Here is a 19,742-nt window from a genome sequence, read left to right on the forward strand (position 1 = left end):
GTGCTCGCTCGTGAACGCATGGCATGCCCGAGCCCCGCAGGCAGACCGGCCGTCTCCACTGCCCATGCTCTCAGCAGCCAACTTTGCAACCATTTATTTTCTTCTTTTGGAAAGGATGTCAGACAGGCCTCTCCCTGTGTTCATGCTCTGACACAGTGGCCGCTGTGTTTATCAGCCCGAGCGGACAGGGGGCTCAGGCTGGCGGGGAGGCTGCTCCGAAGGATCCAGATAAGCGGCAGCCCTGCCCCGGCATGATGTGGCCGGCACCTTGCAGGCCTGCCCTGAGGCTGTCCACCACCGCCCCGGGGCCCAGCCATCTCTGTCTCGCCTGGATTCCAGAACGGGCTTCCCCGAAGTCTGTCCTCATGATAGCCAGGGTCACTTCGTGTTACTTCTGTTTTCAAAACCATCTAGTGGCTTCTCACCTCACTCAGCACGAAGTCCACTTCCTCCCTCAGCCAGTGGCCCTCACCCCTCTGACCTCTCCCCACTCTGTCTCTGGTCACTGGACTCCAGCCACCCCGCCGCCTTCCTGCTCCCAAGCCTGCACCTGGCTTCAGGCTCTGCACTCGCTGGGCCTGCCCAGCATGCCTTCCCAGGGCAGCCGGGTCAGGGAACCTCCCCTGGCCACCCACCCCTCCTGTGCCAAGGCTCTCCTAGCGCCCCCTCCATTACTGCATCGGTGTGTCCTGCCTTGCCCAGCCCTCCCAGGAGAATGGAAGCTCCACGGGCAGGGGGGTGTGGTTTGTTTGCATTTGAGGTTCCCCAGTGCCTAGCACAGCGCCCGGTGCACTGAAGGTGCTCTTTGTCCAGCAAGTGATTACGTGACCCCAGACAGAAGTGTTCAGGAGGGAGCTGGTCCGAGAGCTCAGGCAGCGTGAGCACCTCTGTGGGGGTGGCGTGGTGTTCCGTGGGACCCAGTCTGGGAAATGCTGCACGATGATGTGCTTCATGAGGATGTGCTGCTCTTGTTCCTTCAGTGCGCAGTTACTGATGTCCTGTGAGCTCTTATTCTGACCGCCTGTGCTCCTCTGTGCTTTGAGACCTGGCCTGTGTCCCTCCCTCTCCCCATGGCCTCGCCTCCAGCTGCTGGGGAGGGCCGTTACCTGTTTCAGAGGCGGCCTCCGTGCCACCTGCTCCATCGGAGTGAGGTTCTCGTCCTGTGTGGGGTGTGGAACTGGGTGCACACTCGGGCTCGTGTTCAGCTTCCAGATCTGGGTGTGGTTACACGGCTGTGCTCAGATGGCGAAAACCCACCGAGCTATACACTTGAGATTTTGTGTGCTTTTTTGGATGCATGTGATCCTTCGATAAAAAAGTTGTCCTTTTATTGGACGAGAGCAAGCAAAGAGCTGGGCTCGGACGACCCTTCAGCGGGAAGCAGGGAGCAGTGCGTGCATCCCGCCAGCCCTCCTCAGCAGCCTCGGGCAGGTGCACCTCACTGGGCCAGGCCAGAGCTTTGCGGGCGGGCATTTGAGTGGGGTGATGTGAGGCTCGGGGCTTGCCAGGTGAAGGAGAGCGTGCGGGAAGGGAATGGTGGCGAGATGCAGAGGAGTTAAGGTGCGAACTCGGCTGAACCTGGGCTGTGAGAGGAAGTCCCACTGCATTCTTTGGGCCCCCAGGGCCCTAGGACAGGGTGGCTGCAGGAGCCCGGCTGCCCCTGGAGTAGGGGGAACAGAGGGCCACTAAGAGACACATAGGAGACGGCAGAGCCTGAGGACAGAGGAGAGAGAAGGTGCCTAGCCTGGCGTTCAGGTGGCTTGTCTTTACCCTCCCCCTCCCCCTGCCTGCCTCTTCTCAGGCGTTTTTCCACCTGCCCTCTCTTGCTATGTCCCTGTCATGTCAGCCCACTTCTTTCTTCCCTGTTCCTGGCCCGTCACCATCTTCTGTGTCTTCCCACTGTTCTGCTTGTCCACAGCACACTGCCCCAGAAGCTGATGGCTTCAAACAGTGGTTTGTTATCTTACCCCTCGGATGCAGAAGCCTCTGTGCACCTGGGGCCTGGGTGGGCCCACGCTTGCCTTCCGTCTCACACTGCTGGGCTCTGATGGGAACCAAGAGACCAGGTTCAGCCCTGCCATCAAGTTGCTTCTGCCATGTTTTGTTGGTCAGAGGAGTCACGGACCAGATTCCAGGGGAGGGGACAGACCTCGTGTCTTAGTGAGGCCACAATGTGGGGATGTTGGTGGGGCTGTGTGCGCTACCTCTCCAGATACTACGAGAACACAGTCCTGTTCCCTCCGCTTGGCCCCTGCCTCTCCCTCCCCACCCTGGAGCCCTTCATCCTCCACGGAATGGGGTGGAGGGGACGGCTTGGCCTAGAGCAATACTTCCCAAAGGGAACCCCAGGGTCACGGGATGGAAAAGGTGTAATATGTAAAACAGCGGGTTCCATGGCCATACAAGTGTGGATTAGACAGAGCTGACCAAACAGGCATCTGTACTGCCCAGAGGGGAGTGGGGTAAGCAGAGATGCCCAGACACACCGGATTCTAGTGCATCTAGCACCCCTCAGAGCCGGAGCATGCGCTCTGTGGCTGTGTGTGTGGGGGGGGGTCCCTGTGGATCTAGCCCTCAGCTCGCAGCCCTGCCGGCCCCCTCCGGGCTGCCCAGCAGACAGGAGAAATGGCTGGGGGCTCCCTCTGAGCTCACCTGTACATCTGCGGCTTGGTGCTGGGAAGGGACTCGGGGTTTTATATGCTACTCTGATTTATGTTGGTGACTATTGTTCGGGATTCTGCCAAGCCTCAGCGACATCTTAGCGGCCTAGCCCTCCGCAGGGACTGGTTTGGTAGCATGGTCACTAAAAGCTTGTAGAATAAATTGCACAACCCCTCCCCCCACACACTTGCTCCTCACTGAGCCTCGTCCCATAGCTGCCGTGTGTCCCTCAGGCTGCCTCCTCTCTGGCCATCCACTGTCATAGGGCTGCCCCCCTGTCACAGGGCTCCTTTTATTTCTTGATAGCACCTGTCCTCATCTGAAACTAGCCTTCATAAGCCTTAGGTTTCCTGCCTGCCCCATCCCGTCCCCTGCACAGCCAGCCTGGTCTGCCCCGCTCCCCAGCCCTCCCGGAGACTCCCCGGGCCTGGTGTCCGCAGGCCTGATGAGCTGAGCCAGGGCAAGGAGGGAGCCCTTTGCTGATAGGACTCTCTTGACAGATGCCTGTTACCTCTCGGAATGCTGCAGATGGACAGATGGCCCTGATGCAGGGCTGGGCGCGTGTGGCTGCTCGTGTGTGTGTGTGTGAGCTCCACGTAAGGGAGAAATCTGGAGCGACCAGAGTCGGGCCCAGGTTGGGAGGGGGTGTGGGCAGCTCCCGGTCTCTGGCAGCACGCCAGCAGAGCTTCAGGTCTCCCCAACTCTGGAAGCACTGGACGTTATTTTGAGGACCATGCAGCAGGCAAGGCAGATGCTAGGGCTCCCAGAGGTGGGTGACCGCGCAGTGCTAGTAACCACACGCTAGACTGTGGCTGCCATGCCTCCCTCTTGGCCCGCCTCCGTGTCCCCAGGCCTCGCTCTCTGACCCGGGAGCTGAGCGCTGGGCACCCGGTGCGCCTCCCTCCTCCCCCCTCAGAGGCTGGCTCCTACGTTCAGGAATCGAGCAGGTGAAAAGCTCGTGCCCAGAGCTGCTGGGGATGAGAAATACGGCAGGGCAGTGAGAGGGGTGGAGCCCCAGAGCCCCCGACCCCCTTGACGGGGCGGAGGGAGCAAGGGGAGCCTCTCTGCCCGCGTGCCCTGAGAGGGTCTGATGGCTGGCCTGGCGGTTGTGTGATGTCACCGTGACAACAGGAAGCCCCACGTGTGGATGTGCCTTGGGCACGAGGCATAGAGAGTGACCGCGTTCACCACAGCCAGGAGGAGGAAGCACAGAGCCGCACATGCATGTCAGCGCCTAGTGTCCACTGCTTTGGGTCCAGTTGAGGCAGCTCAGGAAGGCAGGGCCCAAGACCAGAGGACGGAACAGGGACCACCAAGAGGTCTGGGGAAAACGGGCAGCGTCGGTCGGTAGGAGGAGGACAGCCAGACCCCAGGGTTTGGTGTTCACCAGCAGTGCCAGTGACCAGAGGCTGGGAACATACAGACGGCTGTGTCCTCATGGGCAGAGAAGCGTCTGGCTAAGGGGTGGGCAGCCCTGGATGACCCAGAAAGTGGGCGGCAGACAGGACACTGAAGGGCTTACTCTTGTCCTATGAGAAGTGGACAGGGGACCAGGAGATGTGGAACATGGACCTAGGCTGACGGAGGAGTAGGGCAGAGCAGCTGGCCTTGTGCCCACTCGGGGACGGGAAGCCAACCCAGCAGGGAACATCACTGCCCAAGGGGACACACCGGAGGGCAGCTCGAGCCAAGAGGTGTCCTCCTGTTGGGTGTCAGGACCCGGGGGTGGGTTGGGGCCCGGCCAGGTGGGTGGCTCTGGATGGGCCCTTCACAAGCACGGGGCTTACAGAGAGATAGCAGGAGTTAAATGATGCCCTTGTTCTCAGCTGACATTGGTCATGAGGCCAGCAAGGGCCAGGCCTGTGCCTGGTGGGTGGGGTCACTGGCCTTCTGGCCGCCCAGCCCCCATTTCCTGCTGTGCGCACAGAGGCTCTGTCACAGTCAGCCTTGCCCTCATCCCATCCCGTCTGAATGAAAAGCAGAATGGAGACGAGGGCTCAGAGTGCGCCGGGAGGCCCACTGTCCCGACACCCACCTCGCCCCTCCCCAGGCCGCCCGCCCCCTTGATGGAGCTCCTGGGGGCCATCAGATGCCTCCTCCCCCCGCACTTCTGTCACACCTCTTCCCACGACAGCAATAGCATATCTTGGTGGATTTTATTTCTATAGTGCTTCTAAACATTTTATTTACTTATTTTAGAGAGAGAGAAAGGGAGCATGCAGGGGGTAGGGGAACAGAGGGAAGGGAGAGGCAGTCCTAAGCAGACTCTGCACTGACCCCGACACAGGGCTTGATCTCACAGCCCTGAGATCACGACCTGAGCCAGAGTCCAGAGTCAGATGCTCAACCAACTGCACTACCCAGATGCCCCATTTCTATGAGTTTTTAAATTAAACTTTTTATCTTGAAAAAACTTCAGGCCAACAGAAACCCTGCAGGTATATTTCAGTAAAGTCCCATAGACCCTTTGTCCAGATTCAGCCACGGGTAATGTTTTGCCGTGTTTGCTTGCTCTCAGCTGGGAGCCGGGAGCGTGTGGCCGTGTGCTTGTACGTGTGCGGACCCTCCGAGGCCCGGGTCCTGCATGACCTGTTTCCCCAGAGCCTGCCTTCCCTTTCCCGACCTCACCTGCCATGAGGCAGAGACGTGGGCAGCGGCCACCCCATGCTCTTCTGTTGCTGCCCTTTGCCGCCACTTTTCTGTTGCTGCCCTTTGCCGCCACCTGCCCGTCCCAGCCCAGGACCCCGTGTACGCCTCTTGCCTCCTCCTGCCCTCTGGCCCGTCTCTGCCTCTCTGTCCCTCAGGACACGCTGCTGCTGATGAGCTGGGCTTCCTTGTGTGGTGGGCGGTCCCTCGGTCTGGGTTTGCCTGACGTGGCAGCGATGGCGTCTCTCCCTGTGAGGTCCACTCTGCCTCCCCTGCACCTCCTGTCCCGTGTCGGCCCCAAACCTTCTGTCCTTGCTCTCTCCAAAAATCACATGCTCCACCACCTCCTTCCCTGAGGAAAGGCTCTTCCTTCTTGCAGCCCGCTGGGGTCACGTTGGTCAGCATCCACTCCAGTCCCAACGACCAGATGCTGTGGGCACTCGACAGCAGGTGGAACGTGCATGTGCGGGCTGGCATCACCGAAGAGATGCCCGTGGGGACCAGCTGGGAGCACGTGCCAGGTAGGAAGGCAAGCACGTCGTGGCTGCCCCCTCACACAGGCCCTGCTCCTGCTGCTGCACTCGGGGCTCTGTTTCCTCGCCTACTGAGGCAGGTGACAAGCAAGTGTCTAGCTGAATGTTCCTTGTTTGAGGGACCCGGCGTTGCCAAGCTGCCATCAGCCCCATTCCCTTGGAGCTCCTGTGGGATGGTAGCTTCCAGACTGCCCGGACCCTGGTGTCCTATGGCCTCGGGCTCTCGGCAGCTTTGCTAGCTCTGCCGTGGGGCACCCTTTCCCTCGGCCACCACTCCGAGCCCGCAGTGCAGGGCACGGTCAGCACGGGGCCACCCTGGTTGACAGGACCTGGTGGTGGGAGGGAACAGACTATTGGGAGGGAGGTGGTCTGTCCTATCCCAACTGGGGGCTGAGGACAGACGGACACCCTGTTGGTGTGCAGGGCTGCAGGCCTGCCAGCTGGCACTGAGCACCAGGACCGTGTGGGCCCGCTGCCCCAATGGTGATCTTGCCCGACGGTACGGCGTCACCGACAAGAACCCTGCCGGAGACTACTGGAAGAAAATTCCTGGCAACGTGACGTGTTTCACAGGCAAGTGCTGGACTCTGCGGGGCTCGGGGCTGCGCAGCTCTCCTCGGGTTCGGGGCTCCCGTGGACGAGGTCAGTGGGGGCTCCACAAGAGGCTGCTCCCACAGGGCTCGCTCTCCCAAGAGCCAAGGGTCACCCCTGAGGGAGGGCACCCAGCACCCCATGGGTCAGAGTGGCCCGGGAGGACAGGGCGTGGGGCCACCCACTTTAGAGCTGGGCAACTGAGGCACAGATTGGGGGTGGCGTGTCCAGGGCCCACAGCTCGAAGTGCCACGTCAAGACGTGGAGCCGGCCCGACTCCACCTGCGCCCGCTGCCCAGGCTGGGTGACTCACGAGCGTGCGGCCCCCTCTCGTCCCTGCAGTGACCTCGTCAGATGAGCTGTGGGCAGTGGGCCCCCCCGGCTACCTCCTCCAGCGGCTGACAAGGACTTTCAGCCACTCGCATGGTGCCCCGAGCAGCCACGCCACCACCCCCCACCCCGAGGACCTGGAGGACGAGTGGGAGGTCATCTGAAGGAGCCTCGGGCAGGGCTGCTCAGGAGGGACAAGGCCAGGACGGGTGGCGGACACAGTGGTTTCGGAGTCGCTTGCTCTCGGCCACGCCTCATCAGCTCTTGTCCAGACATGTCGGGCCGGCTTGGACAGCCCACACTTTCTTTCATCCATGTTTGTTTCCGTCTTGTTCCAGAACCCACAGCCTTGGCCGAGCGACCCAGAGCCCTTGCCGGAGCGGTAGTGCCTCTGAGCTCTCGCCGAGGCCACCTCCGAGCGCGGGGACAAGCCCGGGAGCCGGAGGTCAGCACACTCCCACCGCTGAGGGGGTCCCGCGCCAGCTTCGGGGTCACTACAGGGATGCAAGTTCTAGCACACGTTCCGTGCTGGACACCGCGGTGGGGAAACCAAGGCCGCGTCTGCGAGGTGGGGTGCTGGTCTGTGCCAGTATGTGCGCACGCACACACACACACACACACACACACACACATACCCCGTGCACGCACACACCACCCACGCCCTCCTGGCCCGCTCACAGGGCACGGCACACTCGCCTCCTGGAGAACACACTTTAGCCAAACAATAAAGGCTGGTGGATGACATGGAATAGACAAGGTGCACGTGTTTCCAAGGCGGCAGCCATGGCCCCAGGAGGTGTGGCCAGACGTGGGGGAGCCCAGCCACGGGAGCTAACTGCGCGAGGTCTTGAGAGTGATGTTTAATGCTGCTGGCGGACATCGTAAAGACCAGAGGCGTCCTCGCGGGATGAGTCTACTAATTATTGCCTTTTTTGTTTGTTGTATTACAAACCTGCATAAGATACCTCACTTGAAATCAACTCTTATAAATTTAGAGGAGAAATGTATTTTCTGAAACCAGCGGAAGGCCTTTCATTCCTCCGCGTGGTATACCCTGAGCCTGCACTGTCCCCCCTGCAGCTTCACCGACTGCAGACGCCCCCCCCCCCACCGCGGGGCCATCACGGGACCTGCGGGCTGGCTCCGAGCAGGTGGGGCTTGGGTGGATACCCCCAGGAGGTTCCAGCTGTGCCCATTGTGGCCGCGCCAGCCGTCAGTTCTTGGGGTTCTCGCTGGCATGTGGGCCATAGGCTCGGCAGCCCCACCACGTGTGCCGCCCCTGCCGGAGGCAGCTCCCCAGCAGGACTCCAGCCTCGCTGCTTTTTTTAGCCTGCCTTTGGCCCACAGCCCAGTGACTCGATGCCGGTTTTCTCCTAAGCAAATGTGTCCGGGAGCCCCCAGGCCACAGGTGAAGAGCGATAAAACGTGTTCTCTGACAGGACCCAGCCAGCCGCGAAGATGGAAGTGTTCCAGGTCTAAATGAGGACAAGAATCTGAAATCCCAGATCCCACTTCACACTCCACTTTTGTAGAATCCTGGTTTTACAAGTCTGGGGGCGGCCGAGGCCAGCGCAGGCTGGCTACGGTTCCTCCCGTGTGTGCTGTGCCTTGCCCGGCCCGCTCAGATGGCAGAGCTCTCCTAAACCCGCGGGACTTCAGTGCAATTAAACCCAAGTCTAGATTGATACTTCTAAACTACTTTTAGCTTCAGTGCTTTGTACGGTTTTTCTTTCCGGTTTTAATTTTTAGTTGTGCTTTGAGGCAGTGCAATAAACTAGACTTTTTCCAAACCTGGTTGAGTCTGGTGTTTGGGCTGTGAGAAGGGGCCCCCCGCGAGCACCCACGAGCGTGGCGTGCCCACCTGTGCTGGAAGAATTTGCTGATGACGTTGGCCAGCCCAGCCCCACGGCCAGGAGAGCGTGGCGGACGTGACTGCACGTGTTTAAACATGCACCAGTGTACCCACGGCAGCTGTCCCGAGGGAACGGTCACTCCAGAGGTAGATGTGCCCCCGATAGCCCCTGGGAAGGACTTGTCAGGTGAGGCGGAGCGCAGGGCTGTCTCCACAGGGAGGCCCGCCGAGGCTGGGCTGCTGTGGGCAGGCTTCGGACGGGTTCAAGACCCTGGGTCTAAGACTCCATCCAAGAAACAAAACCAAATGCCAGCAGCGCCCTCCTGGAAACCAACATGTGGGAAAGGATCCCATTCATGGCAGCGGGACCCCTCGTGTGCCAGGGAAGACCTGAACGAGGAATGTCCGACTCCTGTCAGGGAGAGTCACACTCCACAGAAGACATCAGAGAAAGCTTGAATAAAGAAGACGTGTCCCATGTCCCTGATGAAAGATGAAGGACACCGTGTAGACATCCGTCCTTTCCAAAGGGTTTAACTTAGTTTGCCAGAACCCTCACTGGATGGGGGCCTGGGTGCCTCGGTCAGTGAGGCGTCTGCCTTCGGCTCAGGTCATGATCCCGGAGTTCTGGGATCGAGCCCCACGTTGGGCTCCCTGCTCCGTGGGGAGCCTGCTTCTCCCCCACCTGCTCTTGTGCTGTCGCTTGCTCATTCTCTCTCCCCCTCTCCCTCTCCAATAAAGAAATCTTGAAAAAAGAAAGAACCCTCACTGGCATGTTTTGTTGGGAGGCAGGGAAGAAGTCCCAGAATAACATTCTTGCCCACAAGTGCCCCCGACTGCCAGACGTGTGCCTGGGGCTCCTGCACCGCTCCGGAGGTGCCTGGAGCCCCCTGAGGGAAATACTGTCAGCCTCAGTGACACTCAGAGAGGTTCAGGAACCTGCTGGAGGTCACACGGGCCACTGGGATTGGAGCCCAGCTCTGCGGAACTCCAGCGCCGTGTGATGCCACCTCACTGTCCTGGGAAGAAACAGGTGGGAATTACCAAGAGTGCTGACAGCAGCAGGCAAGTTAAGTATGGCGTGGGACGGCAGGCGGCCGACCCGCCCCCAGGGAGCCAGCATGATGAAGGCTCAGGGGAGGGGACGGGCGGGTGAGGTCACAGCTGATGGGCCCCACCCCTTCATTATGTGGACAAAATAACTATTAAATGTATTAAATAATCTTTGAACCAGGGGCGCCTAGGTGGCTCAGTCTATTAAGTGTCTGACTCTTGACCTCAGCTCAGATCTTGATTTCAGGGTCATGAGTTCAAGCCCCACGTTGGGATGCATGCAGGTGTGGGGCCTACTTAAAAAAAAAAAAAATCTTAAAACTAGGGGGAACAGTGTATCATTTCTGGATGGCAAGGGCCTTCTAGACTCAAAAGTGATGGGAAAAGCCACAGAGGAAAATAAGCACATAGATTTGATTTCCTCAAAATATTAAAATGCTATAAATTTAAAATTGCACTTAAAAGGGGAAATTGCTACATATATACCTTAAAAACATGTACACACCAGTCGGAGGACACCTCAGGCTTTTCCTATGGACACCAATGATAGGGTGTCACTCAGCAAATGCCTGGCACCCAGGCGGGGCGCGGACGGAGCAAGGGGAGCAACCGTAAAACCTGCAAACCCACAAACCACTTCTGGAAACCTGTCCTCAAGAACAAACCCTAAGTTGGAGGGAGACGTATGGTGCAGCCCACCTGCTGATGGTAAGAGAACCCCCCGCCCTGGCCTCCAGGAGCGGCCTGACGCCGTCGGGCGCCACTGTCACAGAGCAGCGGTCCTGGGGGAAACGGGCCACGACTTCACTGCGTGGGCGCTCACCGTCGGCAGTGCGTAACCGCGTGGTTTGGCCAAAGACCATACAGAGGGCGAGAGAAGAGGGACAGGGAAACCACATAACGCCCGTGTACTCGCACCCTCTAACTTCCGGTGGGTTTGCAGCTGTTCATCAGTCCAGGGGCACAGGAGGGGCAGAAGGAAACGAGTTCCCTACACAGCTGGTCACAGTGGTTGCCTGTGGTCTAGACCCTTTTGTGTCCTTTGAATTTTCAAAGCTTGTAAATGTATTATTTCATAATAAATAAAAACAGTGCTAACATTGACTCCTTATGCCGTCAACACTAGTGAGTCAAATATCACAAACACCAAAGACTTCTGAGAAACCCTGTTTATAAAGCATTTTACAGTATAGGAAAATGCTTACAGTAAGTTTAAAAATACTCAAATTACTTAAGTGATCTGATGTCACGTATGTAAAAAAGTATGTATTCAAGAATCTTGTATTTATAGATGTGCATGGAAGAAACTGGAAGAAAAGACAGCCAGATGCTAGCTGTGGTTGTCTGGTTGGTGGGACGATGGCAGGTGTTGCCCCTTTATTTGGCAGCCACGGGGGGGGGGGGATGACGTTTCCACGTGGACACCCAGCCACGCCCTGCCCTGGTTTTCCCTGCAGTTCTGGTGTTCCCCCTGGAGCATGAATTCCAGAAGCAGAAATTCTTTTTAAAAACCACTTAAGACAGAAATCTCAATCTTGACTGGGGTGGTGGTTCCATGTGTGTAGACGTTTGTCAGAACTCAGATGACACATTTAAGGTCTGTGCACCTGGATGGCTCTGTGGGGAGAGCATGTGATTCTTGATCTTGGGGTCATGAGGTCAAGCCCCACGTTGGGTGTAAAGCCTATTTTTTTTTAAAAAGGCCTCTTTCCATCTTTAAAAATACATCAAGTCTGTGCATCTGTCATAGGTCAGTTGTGCGTCCACTTCAAACTGCAGCCAGACTGAACCACGGGGGTCACAGCAGCAGCCTCTCCCTCCTCCAGGAGCGGGCGCACATACCGCGTGGTCGTCCCCCGACTGCGCTCGCTTCCCTCCTTCCCGGCTGCCAGGAAGCATCCTTGTTCCGAACCGGACAATCTTGCTCTCCGTGCGGCAGCTTGACGCCGGTGGAGCAATCGGGAGGAAGGGAAATCAGACGTCATTTGCATCAAGGTAACATCAGGCTGAAGCCCGCGTGCGGCCAGGCTCTCGCGTTGTGTCATGTCACCACAGCCAGAGGGGCAGAGCGAGGCCCTTACTCCCCCGCCCTCCTGGCCACCTCCCCCAGGCCGCCCAATAGCACGGGGGTCCCGAGGTGTCCCTTCCGGGTCCCCGGCTGAGATCACGACCCCTCTGTGCAGGAGTGGCCCCCCCTCCCCTGTCCTCCGCAGCAGCCATGTGGGGTAACAAGACTCTGGCCCCTGAGCTCCAACAGGCTGGGATTCACTGGGCCGCTGGGCGGGCGTTGGGGGGTGGCCGTACTGGCCGCAGTCAGCTTTTCCTTAGAAAGACTGGAATGAGTGAACCGAACACGCAAACCAGTGTGCTTCACTCCAGAGAAAAGGGGGCCTTGTTCCAGGCAGAGAGCAGTTGCCTCTGCGAAGCCACCAAGGCCACCTGCCAACGACCAAGAGCTGAGACGCTGGCTGCCCTTTCTGGGGCTGATAAGCCCAGCGCTAGGTACTTCCTGCCCAACTCCTGCCCTCCCTCTGGCCAGCCGTGGCCACCAGATAACCCCGAGGTTTCACTTATCACCCTGCACCATTTCCCCAGGTCCTCTGTGCTCAGAGGCCTGCAGTGCCCTGAGCCAGGCGTCCCCTGAGTCTCAGTGGGAGCTGTGCCAGGACTCCGGCCCCACTCCGCTGACATCGGGCAGTGATGCCAGCCTGACCTTGGTTTCTGCAGCCCTCGGTGCAGCCCCGAGCAGTGTGAACTCCATTACCCTCCTGGACCACGTCCCACCCACCCACAGCGAGGAGGACATCAGGGGCCAGTGTCCCGAGACGCCACCCTCCTGCCCTCAGCCCTCCAAGGCCTAGGGGCCAAAGGGGCCTCCAGTGGGCCCCAAAGTCACCCAGCAAATGATGGAGCAGTCCCCGCAGCTTCTGCTTCCTGGTCACCAACCAACCACCCCACTTGGGCCCCAGAACTTCCCCTGAACGTGTGCTCAGGCTGGGCCCCCAGGCTGTGGTATCCAGAATGATCCAGCCCAGGTCCTGCCTCCTGCTTGCCTGACAGTGCGTACTATGGGGTTCCCCTTCCATGGCCTCCCGGGGAGCCCCAAGGCAGGGCAGCTCCCCTACCTCCGCATCACCCCAGCCACAGCCCAGGGGCCTCAAAGGGGCAGCTGAGCTGTAGTGTGGAAGGGAAGGGGGCCCAGGAGGGTTGCTCTTCCGGGGACAGAGCTGGGCCTGGGGAGACATGACAGGAAGTGTGCAGGCCCAGCTCCCTGTTGGGCTTTCTCGGCAGAGGTTGCTGGTGGCACCAGGCACCCAGGGTTCCCCAGTGCCTCCACAGGCCCAGAGCCCGGAAGTCACCTGCTACCATGAGCCGCTCTGTCTCCATCTTCACCCACCCCCAAAGGCAATGAGCCCTCCCCCTGACAATGGCATCGCTGATATGAAGACCTGGGATTGCCTGGAGGAGCCAAGGGCTCCTGATGCCCCAAGTTTTGAGCTGGGAGAGAGGTTAGTATACACTGCTCCCAAGGGTCAATGTTCAGAGGAGCTATTTAACTGACCCACAAGACACACAGCAGGAGGGGAGGAGTCCTCACTCCCACCTGCAATTCAGGATCAGCCTCTGGGCCGTGCACCCCTCCATTCTCCCCTCCTCCCACCATTGGGCAGACCTTTAGCCTTCTGCTCCTGGCAGGACATCGTGGCCCTCCAGCCCGTGCCGGCACAGGTTGAATTTCATAGACCAGTGGAATTCCCCGGGCAGGGCCGCCTGGCCATCCTCCCTGGCTCAGGGCTCCTCAGGGCACAGACCCAGCTCTTCAGCTAGTCCCTTTGTCCTGAAAGGCAGTGGCACATCTGTTAACAGGTCATCTTCAGAACCTTCCGGCAGAAGCCAGCTCCACTGGCTGGGCCAAGAGCCCTTGCCCATTGGGTGCTACAGCCTTCCTGTCACCCATAGCCACCACCTAACAGCATTTGGGGGCTGGGCCGGGGGCACATAGGAGCCCACACCCAGAGCTGGACGGTGGTCAGGCCTGGAGGAAGGAACATCTAACCCCACCCGAAGACAGGGTAGAGCAGGGGGCCAGGGGCTTCACAGCAGAGGTGAGAAAAGCAGGAGCCCCAGGACTAGGTGCCTGCTACGTGTCAGGAAAGAGCAAAAGGGGTGACAGGGACAAGTCCAGGCTGGGATACACTAGCTTTGGTGGTAGCTGTCACAAGGATACCCAAGGACCGGCAGGGGGCTGGTGTGGGATGGGGGAGAGGCAGGGAGCACCAGCAGAGCAGGCCTTCCTGTCCTCCTCTGCCTCACATGGGCGTTTACACGGCCGCAGGTGCCCAATGCACAGGGGAATTCCTCCTAGGATTGGACCTGCTGGCTCTGCCTCTGCACACGTGGTCCCCGCACTCAGGCCCGTCAGTCCACACCCCCTGCCCCTGCCCAATTCCTGTGCTCAGCTCAGTTGTCACTCCCTCTGGGACACCTAGTCCCGGAGGCTCTAGATCAAGATGGGACACTGGTTCTCACCGACCTCAGGGGCTGGGCCTGGCTCTAGAGAGTCGCATGACCCTTAAACCCTTGCAAAAAGGGGAGGGAAGTGGGGGAGCTGCGCTCTGCCGGCCCCAGGAAATCTGCAGCTGGGGGGCCCACCAGCCCAGCCCGCAATGCACGCAACATACGAAGCAGAGATTCTCCCGTACAGAGATCAGTATATGTAAAGTGCTGGGTACAACGCTCTGAAAAATAGATTTTCCAAAAATCCTGCGCCCAGGGGAGCTCCCCCGTCCCAGGTCTAGCCCTTGCCCGTGAGGTCCAGCGGCTGCAGGAAGGGCGGCAGCGGGAGCTCGTCCAGGGCCTCGGGGAAGCGTCCAGGTGAGATGGCGGTGACCAGCACCTGCATAGCGCGCACGAAGAGCGAGGGTGGCGCCAGGCCCGCCAGCCACTGGAACTTGTCCTCGCCCAGCAGCCGCTGCCAGCGAGGCCGGTCCCCCAGCAGCTCTCGGCGGGCAGGACCGGCAGCGCCGGCGGGCGCGTACAGCGCCAGCAGGTCGAGCAGCAAAAGGCGGCGCTGGCGTGGCTCCCCAGGCGCGGCGGGCGCCCCAGCGGCGGCGTTGGTGGCCCCGGCGTCGCGACCCAGCTGGCGCAGCAGCAGCTCCAGTGGCGTCAGGCCGCCGCTGTCGCGCAGGCCGGGCGACGCGCCGTGGCCGAGCAGCAGGAAGAGGCACTCAGGGCGCGCCAGCTCGCAGGCCACGTGCAGCGCCGTGCCACCGCCCTCCACACGGCTGCAGCCGCGCCGGTCCAGCACGCGCGCGCGCTCCTCGGGCGGGAAGTCGCGCACGGTGCGCAGGATGCGGCGCAGGATGCCCACGCGGTTGTAGCGCACGGCCAGCGCCACGTGCGGCCCGGGCGCCGCGCAGCAGCGGAAGCCGGCGCTCGGTGGCGCGAGCGCGCGGCGTGGGAACGTGGCCAACAGGTAGTGCGCGTACGCCTGGTGGTCGTGCACGAGCGCGTACAGCAGCGCCTCGGAGGGCGAGTAGGCGGCGGCGCGGCCGCGCTCGTCCCAGTGGAAAGCCTCGCTGGCGCGCATGTCCTCGAGCAGCCACACGGGCAGCAGGTCGCGCACGGCCTGGTAAAAGGCGAACGACGACTTGCGACACTGCTTCTGCGCCCGGGAGCGCGCTGCGCCTGCGCCCTCAGGCCCGCCATCCGCACCGCCCCCGGGCCGCCGTGCGTCCCAAGGCATGCTGGTGGCGGCCGGGCACCTCCGGGCCTCACGGCATGGGCCTGGCGGCTGACCACCTGCGGGGAGGGGATCACGGTGAGGCTCCCCCGGCTGCTCCCACAGCCCCACCCGCCCGGAAGCTCCCGCTACTCTTCACAGCTCCCTTCTCTCCTAGACCCTGGACCACCTCTCACATCCTTGATCTAGCTGCACCTGATCTCCCAACCTTCTTGTGTCTTGTTCTCTGGCACCTCCGCTAGAGATCCCTTTCCCTACCCCCTCCCCTCAAAGCCCCACTCACAGACAAGGCCAAGCTGAAAACCAACCTCTCCCACTTCCTCCAGCCCAGGGACCCGCTGACCTGGCTGACCAGGTATATCCAACCCCAAACAGAAAAGACCAGGTGGGGGGGTAGAATGTTGTAATCCACATCTCCAGCTGGTCCAAGGCCCACCTAACCACGACCCTATCCCTCTGACCCCTGACAACAGATAGGATCCCCTAGAGCCTCCCCCCATGCCAGGCAGGGTCAGAGTTCTAGACCGAGACCGACCTGGTTCCTGGACTCCGACCACAGGACGTGAGTGTATCACTTTCCTTCTCTGAGCCTCAGCTTCCTCATCTGTAAGAAAGGGGATGGGAGGAATGCACGCTTTGAGCCCCAGCAGGCTGAGATGGGGTGGAGCCTTCCACCCCAACATGATGTTTGCTCGATATCAACAACCCTGGCTGCTGGGAGGAGGCAGGAGAACAAAATCAACCTAGAAACGTGAGCACAACTCTTCACAGCAAATCCCCTCCAGGTCTACTACTTCTCTTGATCTTCCCAACTACTGGATGAAGCAGGTACAGTCATCCCATATTCCAGCAAGGGGCAAGCTTGTCCAAGGTCAGTCAGCAAGTCATGGTACAGCCAGGCCTAGAACCTAGATTTCTTCCCTCCCATTTTGGGCTCATTCCAGAAGTGGGGGGACCCCCAACCCACAGGGAGCCCAGCTTGATCCCTACCTGACCTTGCCCTCTGAGTCCCCCCGCCCCAATCTGAGCCCTGGCCCCTGACCCCTGACCCTGGTCCAAGCTCCCCACTGCTTTCCCTCAAGGGTAAGCCCTTGGTCACAAGGGGGCTGGGTCAGCGCACAGGCCGCGTCCACACACACTGGGTAACTAAGTTACAGAGACGGGCACGGTGGGGGTGGGCTGCAGCCACAGTGCTCTTCCAGGGGGTACCATAACCGGAGCAACCCCCCAAGCCTGGGACTCTGCGTTCCAGGTGTATGTACCCAGTGTGGATACCCGTGGGGCGCCAGGAGGGTTACGTAAAGTTGGGCCGCCCCACGTCACTGGGCAGCGAGTCACGGCCGCGGCTCCGTGAATGGGGGGTTGGGCCACCGAGGGCTGGGCTGTGCGCCCAGGCCGTCCGCCAGCTCCTCCCCGTCCCCTCCCGGCGGCCGCGGGTCGCGGGGGGCGAGGCCAGGGTGTTTGCCGACCGGTGGCCAGCGCAGTGAGGGCTGCACCTGCGTGTGCATGTGCCCAGGGGACACGAGGGGGCGGCGGCCAGGGGAGACTGCCCGGGGTGGGGACTGAGCGCGGAGCGGGCCGAGGGAAGGGGGGACTCACCGTGGGGGACGGCGGGGCCGGGGGCCTGACGTCCCCGTCCCCGCTGAGGGCCGGAGCGCGCTCTGTTCCCCCGCGGGTAGGAGCACAGGAGACGGTCCCAAGACGGGCGGGCAGGAAGGAGCCGCCGCCGCCCGCGCCCGCCGCAGCCGCGGTCTGAGCCGCCGCGGCCCGAGAGCTGGGCGGCGGCGCCGGCGGCGGGCGGGCGAGCGGGCGGCGGGCGGCGCAGTGCGGCCCCGGCCCGGCAGGACCGCGGGACCGTCCGCCACCGCCATTGGCCCGCGCTGCTGGACCCCGTCGCCGCTCATTGGTCGCTATGCTGCACCATTGTTACGTCACCAGCCGGTGGGTGGGGCGCCCAGCAGGACCCGCGGAAAAGTTGGGAGAAACTTGAGGGCGCGCGGGGGGCGGGGCTCCAGGAAACCCGAGCCGCGAGCGCGGAAAGGCTCCCAGCCGCAGGCGGCGGGCGGCGGGCGGGCGGCCGGGGGCCAGGGCTCGGGAGGGCGACTGGAGCCCACGCTCAATGCGAGTCTGGGCGCCCGGGCTCCGGACTCGTGCCTTCCTCGTCACCCCAGGAGTCGTGTTCCGCCTCCCCTTTGCACTGACCCTCTATGACCTTGAGGGAGACCTCCGGGACTGTTTGCCCGGCTGTACATGGAGGGGCCAAGAGGCAGAGCTGTGATCCCCGAGGGCCCCAGCTGCGTTCTGTCCGGCCAGGGCCGGGGCATCGGGAGCCCCTGCTCTAGGACGACGTTCCCAGGGAGCGGGTGGATGCGTGCGACAGCTATTTAGGAGCGCGTCCTGTGGCCCAGTCTCTATGCTAAACGTAACTGATTTCACTTCATTTTCACAACTGGTAGCAGTGGGAGTTATGAGCCCCAATTCACAGACCAGGAGATTGAGGCTCACAGCCTCCAAGGGAGGAGCAGCCAGAAGGGAAACCAGGTGCTTCCCCTACTTTCCTTCAGACATTTGTGGGGGTTTGGGCCCCAGCTACCCCAGCCTCTCCACAAAGGGTCCAAGGTTTGGGGTGCCACACATGCAGGCATCCAAGGTCATGCTGAGACCGCACCGGTAGCCCTGCCCCATCTAGGCGGGGTGTGATCTCGTAGGCCCGCACTGAAGCTCTTGGGGTCCATGGCCACCACCAGATTTAAAGACACTAGGTCATTGGCCCCAGGGATCTGGGATCCACCTGCCTCACCTCAGCTCTCCCCTGCTGACCTCTCTGGGCCCCAGTTTCCCTGCATTTTGTCCTAGCTTTCCCATTGTGGGCATCTCTGAGTATGGGGGGGGGACCGAATGGAGATCCTGGAGTTGATGTTTGGCCTTTTGGAGCCCCCAAGCCCTGGAAGACATCCTCAGGAAATGGTGCCCCCGGTGAACTACCTGGGGCTCAAGGCTTGAGCCTCCTTGGGCACGTATTGCATGGTGCACTGGGTGTTATACACAACTAATGAATCATTGAGCCTTACATCGAAAACCAGGGATGTACTGTATGGTGACTAACATAATATAATAAAAAATCATTATTAATAGAAAAAAAATAAAATAAAATAAAATAAAATCAGGTCCCTGGAAAAAAAAAAAAAAGGCTTGAGCCTCCTTGCTTGCTTGTCCTCATTCTTCCAGGGCTGGAGTTCCATCTCCGTGACTACAGATGGCATGAGGATGTGAGGGCATTGGCTGGGTGCCACAGTGTGCAGCTGGCCTCAGGGCAGGTCTCTCTCCACCTCTCCATGCCCTCCTCACCTTGCCCTTCAACTTGCGCTCTTCACTGGGATTCCTAAAGGCGTCTTTCTAAAAGTCGTATCTGACCCCATTTCTCCACCACTTAGAAGCTTCCTGTGCACGTGGATTAACCAGAAAGACCAGGTAGGGCAGAGGAAAGGCATTCCAGGCTGAGCCACGGCTGGAGCAAAGGTCTGGGAGTGGCAGAGGAAGGCTGCAGAGGTCAACAGGGAGGGGCCAGGCCTTGAATGCTGGGGCAAGGAACTAGGGTTTGTCCTGAGGATCTGGAAGTGAAGGTGGAAGGGGTTTGGAAGTCAGTTGGTTAGTGAAATATTTCAGGCATACAAAAATAATCATAATGAATGCCTGGGAGCCATGGTCCAGTTTAAGAAATAACAGGTGGATGAATCTAAAGGCCCATGTGACTGTCCTGCCCCCAGCCCATCCCTGGGTCTTTCCCTCGGTGGCAGCTAGCATTGTAACACCGTCCCTCACAGCCAGCCACTTGCTCTCTTCTCCTAAGGTTACTTTTAGACTCATCCTCAAGGGTACGTGCCGCTCTGGGTTGCTCTGGGTCGCTGGGGCATCTTCTGCTGGTGGGAGCTCACCCCCTGTGCCTGGACCCATGTATGTTCTTCCAGCACTGCTAGCTGTGAACGTCCTGCCCATGCTTACTAGGGGGCCATGCTGGGGCCCAGACCCAGGGAGGAGGTGCCAAGGTTGGGTGTGACCCTCCGCAGCCACTTCTTTGCCAGACTGCTTCAGGAACAGTGTGAACAGGGTGCAAAAGGGCAGCTTCCCTCAGGAAGGGAGGATGGACTTGGAGGGGGTGAAGGGTGGCTGGGGCAGAAGGGAGTAGGCAGAAGATGGAGAGACTGAGGAGGCCTGGAGCAGGGCCACTGCCTTCTTGGTATGGGGTTTGACTTTTGACCCTGTCATGTTCCTTCTGGAACCCAACCCCAAACCCACTCTCCTCTCTCCTGGGAGAGCTTGTCCCACAGGGCAT

The 19,742-nt window shown here is 60.3% G+C and overlaps 2 protein-coding genes across 2 annotated transcripts in view; one reads left to right on the forward strand and one right to left on the reverse strand.

Annotated features, from left to right (window-relative positions):
- TECPR2 (tectonin beta-propeller repeat containing 2) overlaps positions 1–8,551 on the forward strand; it is a 98,635-nt gene extending 90,084 nt beyond the window's left edge. The window contains exons 18-20 of the mRNA XM_045777181.2: positions 5,687–5,828; positions 6,264–6,413; positions 6,774–8,551. Coding sequence (XP_045633137.2) covers positions 5,687–5,828; positions 6,264–6,413; positions 6,774–6,925 — 444 coding nt within the window. The 3' untranslated portion in view covers positions 6,926–8,551. The remainder of the gene's footprint in view (positions 1–5,686; positions 5,829–6,263; positions 6,414–6,773) is intronic.
- Positions 8,552–14,366: 5,815 nt separating this feature from the next.
- On the reverse strand, positions 14,367–17,255 carry ANKRD9 (ankyrin repeat domain 9). The gene is made up of 3 exons (XM_045777171.2): positions 17,009–17,255; positions 15,945–16,013; positions 14,367–15,468 (listed from the first exon to the last, which is right to left on the reverse strand). Exon 3 carries the CDS (start codon positions 15,410–15,412, stop codon positions 14,462–14,464), a length of 951 nt encoding a protein of 316 aa, XP_045633127.1. The 5' UTR covers positions 15,413–15,468; positions 15,945–16,013; positions 17,009–17,255; the 3' UTR covers positions 14,367–14,461.
- Between the last annotated feature and the right edge of the window lie 2,487 nt (positions 17,256–19,742).

This window comes from Ursus americanus, chromosome 26, assembly GCF_024610735.1.
Source record: "Ursus americanus isolate L20-20 chromosome 26, mUrsAme1.1.p, whole genome shotgun sequence".
NCBI lineage: Eukaryota > Metazoa > Chordata > Mammalia > Carnivora > Ursidae > Ursus > Ursus americanus.

Coding starts and splice junctions, on each gene's coding strand:
- ANKRD9 (XM_045777171.2), bottom strand. CDS start 15,412: ATGCCTTGGGACGCACGGCGGCCCGGGGGCGGTGCGGATGGCGGGCCT.